The following is a 12,354-nucleotide window of genomic DNA, read 5'->3' as shown; positions in this document are numbered from 1 at the left end:
TTGTCTATTTTAGTATTAGGATGGAGGAATTTTAGCTTAATTTCTAGGAAAGGGGAAAAACACAGTCTCTTAGATTTTGGTATGAAAAATACTAATCCCAAATCTAGTTAGTTCTGAGTTTGAACTTTCTCCTTGCCTCTTATGACCTCTGTGACCTTGGACAGATTGTTAACCTCTTTGGGCCTTAATTTCTTTATAAAATGAGAAAGCTGAACAAGAGTTCTATACTCATTTCCCTCAAAATCTATGATCCTGATTCACCACAGGCACCTTTGTTGAGAAAAGCTATTCATAATAATAATAGCTGAAGTTCCCATCTCCTCCATAGCCCCTGAAAACCCAGGGAGAAAAAGTTCTGGACACTAAAATTGTTGGCACCATATAATGGTTTTTAACCTTGGAAACAGATAAGGTTTGTTACTAGAAGATGTATTCCTGTTTACCTTACCATTGTACTCTAAAGAATACTTGGGCCTTTACATCTGCACTGCAGCTGAAACCTCCTGCATGTGTTGTTTTTCAGTATTGAATGTGAGTTCCATGAGAGCAAAGGCTGTCTTATTTTTCAGTCTTTATCCCTGAAGCTCAGCACAGTACTTTGCACATACTAAGCCTTACTAAATACTTTTTTCATTCATTATGTAATATTTTACGGTTTGTAAGCCACTACACCTCTCATTTGATGTTTACTATAATCCTTTGAGAAGGGTGTTTTTATCATCCCCATTTTACAGATAAGGAAACTGAGACTCAAAAAGGTTAAGCAATTTGCCTAGAGTTTTACAAAGCTAATATGAGGCAATATTCAAACTCAGTTCCTTTTTTTTATTTCTTTTCTTTTCTTTTTTTTTTTTTTATTAAAGCTTTTTATTTACAAAACATATGCATGGGTAATTTTTCAACACTGACCCTTGCAAAACCTTCTGTTCCAAATTTTCCCCTCCTCTCCTTCCCCCCAACCCCTCCCCTAGATGGCAGGTAGTCTAGTACATGTTAAATATATTAAAAGATATATTAAATGCAATATATGTATACATAGTTATATAGTCATCTTGCTGCACAAGAAAAATAAGATCAAGAAGGAAAAAACATTTAGAAAGGAAACAAAATGTAAGCAACATCAGCAGAAAGAGTGAAAATGCTATGTTGTGGTCCACACTCAATTCCCATAGTATCTCTATTTTAGTGTGGATGGTTCTCTTCATCACTGAACAATTGGAATTGGTTTGAATCATTTCATTGTTGAAGAGAGCCACTTCCATCAGAATTGATCGCCATATAATCTTGTTGTTGCCGTGTATAGTGATCTCCTGGTTTTGCTTATCTCACTTTAGCATTAGTTCACATAAGTCTCTCTAAGCCTCTCTGCAATCATCTTGTTGGTCGTTTCTTACCGAACAATTATATTCCATAATATTCACCTACCACAGTTTATTCAATCATTCTCCATTTGATGGACATCCATTCAGTTTCCAGTTTCTTGCCACCCCAAAAAAGGGCTGCCATAAATATTTTTGCACATACAGGTCCCTTTCCCACCTTTAAAATCTCTTTGGGATATAAGCCCAGTAGTAACACTGCTGGGTCAATGGGTATGCACAGTTTGATAACTTTTTGAGCATAGTTTTAAACTGCTCTCTAGAATGGTTAGATCCATTCACAGTTCCACCAACAATGTATCAGCATCCCATCAAACTTAGTTCTTCTTGACTCCAAGTCTACAGGTTATTTTCTATATACCCTAGCTATCTCTAATAGTAGCTTTAAAGTTTGCAAAATGCTTTTCCTGCTTTTCATTTGACTTGCTGCTCATAACAACCCTATGAAGGGTATGCTATCGTTACCCTCATTTTACAGATGCAGAAACTGAAGATGCACAGCATAGTGAAGGAAGTTCTGGACTTGGAATCAGGAAAATTTATATGCAAACTTGGCCATAGATACTTATTACTTGTATGACTGTAGGCAAGTCAGAGCTGGTTTCCTCATCTATAAAATGGGAATGATAATATTTGTAGTAACTTGTCTTTCAAGGTTATTGTGAAATTCCAATGGAATATATATAAAACATTCTGAAAACCTTAACACTCTGTGTAAATGTCATTTGTTACTATTATTGGGATAAACTAAATAAAACTGTGACCACCTAGCAAATTAGTATCAGAAATGAGATTAAAACTTCTAGTTGGTTTATAAGCCACATATCCTCCTTTTAAAGGTAGCCAAAGACCACTTTCTGAAAGCAGAAGTAGAGAAAAAAACTAATGGTACAGGAAGAAGAAAATGGGTCTTATCCTAATAGACCTCCACAGTGAGGTCTTCTCCAGTTTGTAGGACATGCACAATCCATAGTGAGCATGGAATATATGAACTCTGCTGTAAAAATATACTTCTTTGCCTTCTTTCTTGATCACTCACTATCAGTGCAACAACATATAATAATAGTAAGGGGTCATAATGCAACATGTCAATAGTTTCTGTACTTCTGAGTTCTGTGTCTATTATGGATATTTTTATACCCATTTTTATACTATGCTGTAATGTATTGATGCTTTTAGGGACTATTTACAGTGTATTGTGCATGTCATCTTTCCATTTCAGAACTGGAAGAAGGGGAGATTTAAAAATTAGATAAGAGTTCCCTTAGTTCAAGGATATTAGTTAATGGAGGAAAAATAATTATAGTTGATATGTATACATCTGTATATATGTATGTGAGGTTGTTTGTTTTTATGATTACAAGACTTTCTGTAAATTAGCTCTTTTGAACTTCAGTACAAATCTGTGAAGTAGTTAGTACAAACATCTTAGTTGACAGTAAGGATCATTTCATTTTTGTATTTGTTTCTCTACTCCGTAACATAGAGAAGATACTTACTAAATGTTTTTTGATTGATTGATTGATCCCCTTTTATATCTTAAAGAAACTGAGATTCAGGGAGATTAAATTACTTGCAGAGATATCAGTTAGTCACCAAGCATTTATAAAGTGCTTATTATATGCCAGGCATTGTACTAAATACTAGGAATACAAGAAAAGCAAAAACAGGCACAACCTTCAAGAAGTATATGTTTTAACAAGTAAATTGCAGAGGTAGGAAGCAAACTCAGGTCTTGTAACACCATGTTTACTATCCTCTCCATTGCACCTCAACCAATATGGCTGTCTCAGAAAGTAGCAGGTACCTTGTTCCCACCAACCTTCATATTTTATTTGTCAGAGAAGTCCTTGTAAGAGATCATCAGAAAGACATCATACAGCTTTCACTTGAATGAAACAGCAGTTTATCTGGACAATCTGCATTTGGATTTCTTAATATTCAATACAGCATTTTAACTCAAAGGAGATCGTAGCATCTCGGGGGTTTGATTGCATTAGGGGATTCTACTGCTCTTAAAAATATATTTTTTTTCAAGAAGAAAAATAGACTTACCCCTTGGTGACTTTTTCAGGTCAACATATATTGTCTTTGTAGTGTTAGTTTATCTTTGTGTCCCTTGTTAGCACACTGCTCTATACTTAATAGGCTCTAAAGTAAATTTTTCTTGAGTAAATGAATATTCTCTTCTTGTTCGAAATAGTTGAAAGCAGGGGCACCAAAGGAATTTCCCAAGCTGAGGTGAGGATGGCTATGAATGTGGGGAAATTGGAAGCAAGGATGTTGTGTCGTCTACTCGAGAGATACAAAGTGGTCAAGGTAACATTATGACATCACCTCACATTTAGTAATTTGGTTTGTCTCTAGATATAGTATAAATACAGGGATAAAAAAAACCACACTTGATTAGTCAGAAAACTAGTTAGGATCACTATGTTGAATGTGAGAAGAGCACTAGACTTCTTTTCAGAAAATCTTTGATTTTGAGTTGAGTCCTGGTTCTGATAATTTCTCATTATATAATCAAAGGGAAATTACTTAACCTCTAAAGTAACCTGTTTTTCTCATCTATAATATGGGGCTTTATATTTGCCCTACTTATCTCACAAGATTATTGTACAGAAACCCCTCTAAAAAATTTAAAGTGCTATATAAATGTACGTTAGTATGCTTGAGCATGATTAAGCCAACTTTGTTATTTAGGATCTGATGTCCGATTTGTGGATTGTTCAGATACTTTGTATTTCTACCCTCTGGGTGTCAGCTTCTTTGTCAATTTACCTGCCTGTCAGAAATCTACTAAAACAAATCTACTAAAACATGAAATAGAAAAAGAGATGAAACCCAGATCCGTTCCTTTTGCTGTATACTCCAAAAAAAACAATTTGACTAGAGAAGAAGTGGAAATTTGGGGATGAAATCAAGATTTTCCATTCTTTAGTATTCCGTTACTCAAGCTATCCTGGTCTTCCATGATTAGGAAAAACCAAGAATCAACTGGGGGTTTTCACATTGATGAATTTTGTTGTATTTCTGTTCTCATCCCTAACAGCACATTGGGATATGCTGCTTTTGCAGGTGGAAAAAGCGCAAATTATTAAATGGTACCAATATATCATAAGAATTAGAGCTGGAAAGAAACTTTTAAGAGTGTGTCTAGTCCATTGCCCCCATTTCACTGATGGAAAAACCCAATTCCAGGAAGAACAAGTAACTTTGTTTAAAAGCAGACAGACAGGATTTGAAACCACATCTTCTGACTCCAGATATACTGATTTTTCATCTTCCACTGGGGGCAAAGTAATACTTTGGAATAATTACCCTTTAGTCACCAGTCGTGGTCTAACTTGCTGACACACACAATCTTGTATTCTCAATCATTTTCCATAAATAATTAACCTAATCTGATTTCTTTAGGGTTTCATGGAAGATGAAGGTCGGCAGCGGACAACAAAATATATTTCCCATGTTTTTGCAGAAGAAAGTGATTTAAGTCGGCAGTATGAGAGGGAAAAGGCACGAAGTGAGCACCTCACCATGGTTAACTTGGCTCCAGTGCCTGAAGAGTCTCTTGTACCTGAAGGAGAAGATACCTTCCACACTGAATCCGATAGCGAAGAAGAGAACACCAGTAGCAGTAAAAGAAGAAGAAGAACATCCCGTGGTGAAATGGGATCAGGGTCAAAATTTAGTCCCAAGCATTCAACCCCAACAAAGTGTAAGCACAAATCCCTAAAAGGGTAGCTAAGCAGGGTGTCTTTAGGAAATGCTGCCTGTGAATTCCATTATTTAGAAGGGAGGGGACTACTGCCTGCATCATATAAATATGTATATATATTGCAAGAGACTTTATGTGGCTTTCTCATATAAGCAGAAGTTCCTTGTTCAGAATGAAATGACCAGGAAATTGGAGAACCTGTTCTGAAACCTTGGTCCTTTCACTTAATGTCTAGCGCTTTCCACTCTAACACCTGGATTTCTAACTTGGAATCTTAATTCTCATAATAATAATAATAATAATAATATCTAACATTTCTATAGTGCTTACTATGTGTGAGGTACTATGCTAAGTGCTTTATAATTGTTATCTCATTTGATCCTCACAACAACCCTGACATGTAGGTTGTAGATGCTATCATTATCTCCATTTTACATATGAGAAAACTGAGACAAGTAGAGGTGAAGTCACTTGCTCAGATTCACACAACCACAAGTAATGTCTGAGGCTAGATTTGAACACAGCTCTTGCTGATTCCAGTGCTGATGCTTTGAGCTGTCCCATTTCATGAGCAGGATAGCTAATAAATTTTCTGTATTTCTGGCATTTTTTTTTTTTTTTTATCACACAGCAATTTTCTGTTGCACCAATGCACCAAATTTTATTCAGCCATCCTCCAATAGTCGACATACAGGCTGCTTCCAATACTTAGCTATTAAAAATAGAACAAACACAAATATCTTTATAAATTTGCTTTTTTTTTTCTGTCTTTTTAAGTTAAAGCTCTAAAGCAGTTGGATAGCCAGCTTAATTTCTCTGAACTTCAGTTTTGTTACACACAAAATGGGGGTGATAGTATTTGTGCTAACTCACAAAGTTGTTGTAAAAGTCAAAAGCATTTCAATGACTAAAGCATTTTATAAATTTAAGCTGCCCTGAGAGGCAGAGAAAATGAAGGTATGTTTTTGGAGTCCAGGAAGCCAAAATTCATATCCTGACTCTAGGTACCTCTTGCAGTACCGCACACTTCCTTGAAGACCACAGATTACAAGAGACCTGCCTGAATTCATTATGGAGGGGATTTCCATACCTAGAAACATAAACCTGGTCTCTGAAAAAAGCTTAGCACAATTATAGTCATTATTACATAATAAATTTTCAACTTCATCACCATCATCACCATTACAGCAACATCATAAGGCAAAAAAAGAACCTTGCACAAGTCAACCAGTTCATCCCTTTGCCTCCAAGATAGGCTTTTCAGTCCAGACATTTGCTGCTAGGATTTAACCTAAAAATATCTTAGGAAGGGAAAGTAGAACTTAGCCATACAAAAATGTTCAGAACTATTTTATTTAGAGGTTGAGCTAGTAAGCATTTATTAAGCACCTGTTATGTCTCAGGCACTTTGCTAAACACTAAGGACATAAAGAAAAGCACAAACAATCCTTGTCCTCAAGGAATTTGAAGTATAATGGGGGAGGTAACATGTAGACAACTATGTGCAAAATGGAGATAATCTCAAGGAAGATGCACCAGCATTGAGAGGGGACAGGAGAAGCTTTTTGTAAAAGGTGGAATTTTATCTGAAACTTAAGGAAGTCCAAGAATATAGGAAGAGGGGATGAAAAGGGATAGGACAACATATGAAATATGACAAAAAAAAAAGACAACAAAATCTTAAATAAAAGCTTCAACCTTTAACAAAGTAGAAAGGACCAAGCCAAAAAAACAAACAAAAAAACAAGCATTTGTTCTGTGTTCCCTTTCAGATGCATCTGTGGTTCTTATGCCTTTGACCTTGCCTTCCTTTTCTTTTCCTTCACATATCTGTCTCTCCTGATCTTACTCCATATCACCATATATTTATTTGTCTTTCTCAATTTTCTGCATGTCTGGTAATTATCCCTTTTTTAATGGCACTATAATTTTCTATTGCACCAATATACATTTTATTTATCTACCCACCAAATTCTAGACACAAAGGCTGCTTCCAATCGTTAACTATTAAAAATAGAATGGTCATGAATATTTTTATAAATTAAGTTCCTTTTTTTTTTTGCTTCTATATTTTAAAGTTAAAATCCTAGCAATGGAATGTGTAGACTGAAAGACATTATAGGTCCTGTGACTCTTATTTCACATTTCCTTACTGCTCTCTGAAATATTTATTCTGGTCTTTTTATAATTTTTAAATAATACAAGGGAATGGTATTCTACAACTTTCATTCCAGTCTTAAAAGCCATGAGGTATTCTTTCAGATTTTTTGTTATAATTTTTTCTAGCTCTAATAAAATAATTTTTGATAGTTTGATTAATATGGCATTAAATAATAAATTAATTTAGATAGAATTGTCATTTTTATTATAGTAGCTTGACCTACCCATAAGCAATTGATATTTTTCTGATTGTTTAGATTTGACTTTATTTGTATGAAAAGTGTTTTACGATTGCATTCATATGGTTCTTTAGTTTGTCTTGGAAAGTAAATGCCCAAATATTTTATATGGTGTACAGTTATTTTAAGTGGAATTTCTCTTTTTAATCTCTTTTGCTGAGCTTTGTTGGTAGTATATAGAAAGGCTGATAGTTTTATGTCAGTTTGTTTTACATCCTGTAACTGCTAAAGTTGTTAATTATTTCAAGTAGCTTTTTAGTTGATTTTCTAGGATTTTTTTTTTTTTTTTTTTTTATGTATACCATACATATCATCTGCAAAGAGTGATAGTTTGTTTTCTCATTGCCTAGTCTAATTCCTTCACACTTACCCTCCAGCTCTTAGTCTCCCAGCTCTTGGCCTTTCCACTAGCTGTTTCTTATGTTGGGAATGGTCATCCTCCTGACTTCCTGGCTGCCTTCAAGTTTCAGCTAAATCCCACTTTTTACAAGAAGTCTTTTTATACCTTTCTTTATCCTAGTGTCTTCTCTTTGTGGATTGTCTCCCTTTTATTTGGTACATAGCTTTTTTGTCCATGGTTGTTATATGTGTTATCTCTCCCAGTAGTCTGCAAACTTCCTGAGAACTGAGCCCACCTTTGGCTTTTCTTTGTCCCTCCAGTGCATAGTCTCTGGCACGTTGTAGTCACTATTGTTTACTGACTGACTTAGCCACTCTTGGCCATTTTCTTTCTTGTAGCTGGATGGAGATTCCTAAACCAACATTCAACAAAGAAAAAGTCATCATCTTCCCTAGGAACCACTGATGAGATGGATGAAGGCTCAGGAGCCTTTGTTGACAACATTCTAGAAAGCTCCAAAGGCTCTGAGGCCAATGTCTCATTTGGCACTCACTCCACTGACGAAGATGGCGACGTGGCAGTGATCGAAGAGGTCAAACTTGAAAATCCGAAGGTGAGGTCTGACTTAGTGGCATCTGGTTTATTGGGTTTTTGACTTATGTGATACATAATCGTCTTTCACAAATAAGCCTTATATTGTGGTATTAATGTTCATGGGAGAAAGGTGATGAAAAAGATATTCCCCTTTTCATCCACCTATGTTTATATCTTTTCCTTAGTACATTTCATCTGCTTGGATGAGGATATAAAATTGTAAATATGGAATAACAACTTATACCTGGATCTTGCCTTTTTCCTGGAGATTTTCTCAACTCTTTACATCTGCACTCCTTTTGTGTCCAGTTTTAAATCTCCATAAGGGCAGAGACTGAATCTTATTTTCTTTCTCTTATCTTCAGCACTTGACACAATGCTTTGTACATACATAATAGGTGCTTAACAAGTTCTTTTTGCTTGTGGATTGTTGGGTTGCCTTTGGGTACAGACTCCCCCTATCATCTGGTTTGTGGTTTGTGGCATTTACCAGCTTTTTCCTTATAAAGAATCTTTTCACAAGTTAGAGCAGAATTATCTGCTTAGATAAATCTAATAGATATAGAGCTGGAAGTCTCTGAGAAGCTTCTCATTTTTCAGATGAGGAAACTGAGATGCAGGGTTTCAGTGGCTTGCCTTTCTGTGCTCAAACGTCTAGCGAATGTGACAGGTGTGAATCAAACCCATTATCTTCCTGATGTCGAGTCCTGTGCTCTGTCTACCACATCACATTGCACTTCTTCTGCTGTGTTTAGGACACAAGAGATACAGAATATAGATGAAACAGTTGTATCTTTATGGAGAAGGCAATTGGGATGTAAGAAAACACTTACCTCTAATGCACAATATTGCATGAGAAGTTCACTAGAGACTTACCAAAAAAGTATTATGTGAGGTCAGAAGACAAATGTTACCACTGCTCAGAGAAATTGGGGAACCTTCCATATTTATGAAGAGGTGGAATTTGATTTGGTCTTTATATTTAAGAATTCAACACATGTAGAGAGGCTTGAAGGGGAATATCAGGCCCAGGAAATAGTATCATTGAAGTCATACATGGAGATGTGAGAGCATAGGTAATGTTGGAGTAATAGAGGGTAGTCCATTTGTGCTGTTAAGTATTGAGTAATAACAGAATAGAACTGAAAAGGGGAAGTGATGCCAAATTGTGGCAACTTCTGAATCCTGAGGAGGGATTGAAGGGAAAGTTGAAGTAAAGAGTTGCTCAAAAAATTTTTTCTGCAAAGGCATAACATAACCACATCTGTGTATTTTAAGAAAGATTATGCCCATAAAAAACTTTCATAAGTGAGTCAGCTGTGAGTCAGCCAGCATTTATTAAGCACCTTCTATATTCCAGGCATTTTGCTGAGTGCTAGAGAACCTGCCATCAGGGAGCTTATTGTGTAATTCTACAATATTTATTTAAATAGCATTTCCTTGATATTTGTGCTTTAATGTGAGGCAAGGAACTATATAAACATCTTGTACTTTCGATAACTTCATTGCTCTTTGATCTCTCTGCTTCAGTATGTGATTCACCGAGCTGTGATTCACCGAGATTTAAAGAACAACGGGTAACTAATAACCAAGTGAAGATGAAACCTGATTGCCTAATGCAGACACTTCTGCCTTTCTTCAGACTCTGAAAAATAACTTTTGATTTTCCCTGCTTTAAGTGGAAAAATTCCCCAAATAAGGAATTATAATGGAAATGTTATGAACTGCACTATTGTTTGGGGCCAAGCCTGTTTGTTTTGAGACAGTGCGGTACAGTCTGTGGGTGAGTGAAAGGCACCGGCACGCTGTCTGCACAAGAGAAGCCAGAATCCAGCAAATAGGAAGTCCTACCCATGCCCAAGGGCAGCTACAAAGACACAGAATCAGAATTTTCCTGCAAGAAGCTACATTCCACTTGAGAAATACACTATAGGCAGAGAAAGTGGCAACATAGTATGGAGAGAAAAGAATGTACCGGGTTTAGATGTGAAGGACCTGAGTTCAAGTTTCACGGGGCTCTATTTAATAATTAAGTGATTTTGGCAAGTCACTCAACATTTTTGATCCCATTTTCCTTAACTGTAAGGGACAGGTTTAAATTAGACTTCTGAGGTCCTTTGCAACTTATGTCTTTTAAACTGGGATAAAAGTATAAGGAGATAAAAAAGAAGAAAGTGAGAAAAGGAGCAACTTGCCTTAAACCAATCCGTCAAGCATTTATGAAGCATCTATTATGTACAAGCTAAGGCAGCATGGTATAGTGGATAGAGTGCTTTCCTGAGAGAGTCAGGAAGACCTGGGTTAATTTCTCACTGTTGATATATCCTGGTTGAGTGACCTTAGGGAAGGTCACTCAACCTCTAAATGTCCCTTGGCAACTCTTTCAATACTGTAAGTTTCAGGGAAAGTGCTTCTCTGCATTCCCAGAAGGAGTGCCTGGTAAGGCAAAAATGAAGTCATTATATCCTCAAGAGGTTCCATTCTACTGAAGAAAACACCTGTGCATGTAGAAGTATATACCCTTTCTCCCTCCATCCGTCTCTCTCCCCCCGTCTCTCTCTCCCTGCCTTCCTCCATCTCTCTCGCTCCCTCCCTTGCTCCTTCTTCCCTCTCTCATTCTTTCCCTTGCTCTCCCCCTCCCTCCCTTCCTCCCTTTTTCTCTCCCTCTCTTGCTCCCTCCCTCGTTCCCTCCCTCGCTCCCTTCCTCCCCTACTCCCTCGCTTTCTCCCCTACTCCCTCCCTCTCACCTTCTCTCTCTTGTCTCTCCCTCTCCCTCCCTCCTCTTTCTCTGCCTCCCTCCCTCTCTCCCCTCTCTTTCCCTATCACCCTCCCTCTGTCTCTGTCCTTCCCTCCATCTCTCCCTCCCTCTCTCGCTCCCTTCCTCCCTCGCTCCCTCCCTCCCTTGCTTCCTCCCTTCATACAAAGTCAATACAAGGTACTTTCAAGTGGTGGTGAGGCCTTGCCATGGTCTTAGGTGGGAAGTCAGGCTTGAGCTGAGCTTTGAAGGAAGCTTGAGAATCTAAGAGGCAAAGGTAAGGAATGTGTTCCAGAAATGGGGTACATACAGCCTGATGAAAATTAAAAGGAAGGAGGTAGAGTGTTGTGTAGTGAACAATAAAAAGTAGCTTGGACTTGAAGCATATAGAATGAGTCTGGAAAGATAGGCTGAAGCACTATTAAGGCTTTAAATGATAGCTAAAAGTTTGTATTGTGTTCTAAAAGCAATGAATCACAAGGACTTTTTCATCCAAGAGAGTGATATGATTAGACATGTCTACCTTAGAAATATCCCTTTGGAAAACATCTTCACAGTTAAAGGTTCTGATAAAGGCCTCATTTCCAAAATATATAGAGAATTGACTTTAATTTATAAGAAATCAAGCCATTCTCCAATTGATAAATGGTCAAAGGATATGAACAGATAATTTTCAGATGATGAAATTGAAACTATTACCACTCATATGAAAGAGTGTTCCAAATCACTATTGATTAGAGAAATGCAAATTAAGACAACTCTGAGATACCACTACACACCTGTCAGATTGGCTAAGATGACAGGGAAAGATAATGACAACTGTTGGAGGGGATGCCGGAAAACTGGGACACTGATGCATTGTTGGTGGAATTGTGAACAAATCCAACCATTCTGGAGAACAATCTGGAATTATGCCCAAAAAGTTATCAAATTGTGCATACCCTTTGACCCAGCAGTGCTACTACTGTGCTTATACCTCAAGGAGATACTAAAGAAGGGAAAGGGACCTGTATGTGCCAAAATGTTTGTGGCAGCCCTGTTTGTAGTGGCTAGAAACTGGAAAATGAATGGATGCCCATCAATTGGAGAATGGTTGGGTAAATTGTGGTATATAAATGTTATGGAATATTATTGTTCTGTAAGAAATGACCAGCAGGATGAATACAGAG

At 37.0% G+C, this 12,354-nt stretch overlaps 2 protein-coding genes across 4 annotated transcripts in view; one reads left to right on the top strand and one right to left on the bottom strand.

The window, feature by feature from the left end:
• Positions 1 to 3,583, bottom strand: part of KIAA0556 (KIAA0556 ortholog) — a 271,875-nt gene extending 268,292 nt beyond the window's left edge. Inside the window, exon 1 of the mRNA XM_031962770.1 lies at positions 3,435 to 3,583. The gene's annotated coding sequence lies outside the window, so the exon portion shown is untranslated. The remainder of the gene's footprint in view (positions 1 to 3,434) is intronic.
• The window catches only part of GTF3C1 (general transcription factor IIIC subunit 1), a 127,258-nt gene that overhangs the window by 56,608 nt on the left and 58,296 nt on the right, over positions 1 to 12,354 (top strand). For all 3 annotated transcript variants that reach the window (XM_031962724.1, XM_031962718.1, XM_023497884.2), the window contains 3 exons: positions 3,583 to 3,698; positions 4,797 to 5,097; positions 8,235 to 8,449. In XM_031962724.1, the coding sequence (XP_031818584.1) occupies positions 3,583 to 3,698; positions 4,797 to 5,097; positions 8,235 to 8,449 (632 nt within the window). The remainder of the gene's footprint in view (positions 1 to 3,582; positions 3,699 to 4,796; positions 5,098 to 8,234; positions 8,450 to 12,354) is intronic.

The sequence above is a fragment of the Sarcophilus harrisii genome, chromosome 1, assembly GCF_902635505.1.
Source record: "Sarcophilus harrisii chromosome 1, mSarHar1.11, whole genome shotgun sequence".
NCBI classification, from domain to species: domain Eukaryota; kingdom Metazoa; phylum Chordata; class Mammalia; order Dasyuromorphia; family Dasyuridae; genus Sarcophilus; species Sarcophilus harrisii.
The sequence above is the reverse complement of the archived record's forward strand: the minus strand, read 5'-3'. Positions and strand labels throughout refer to the sequence as shown.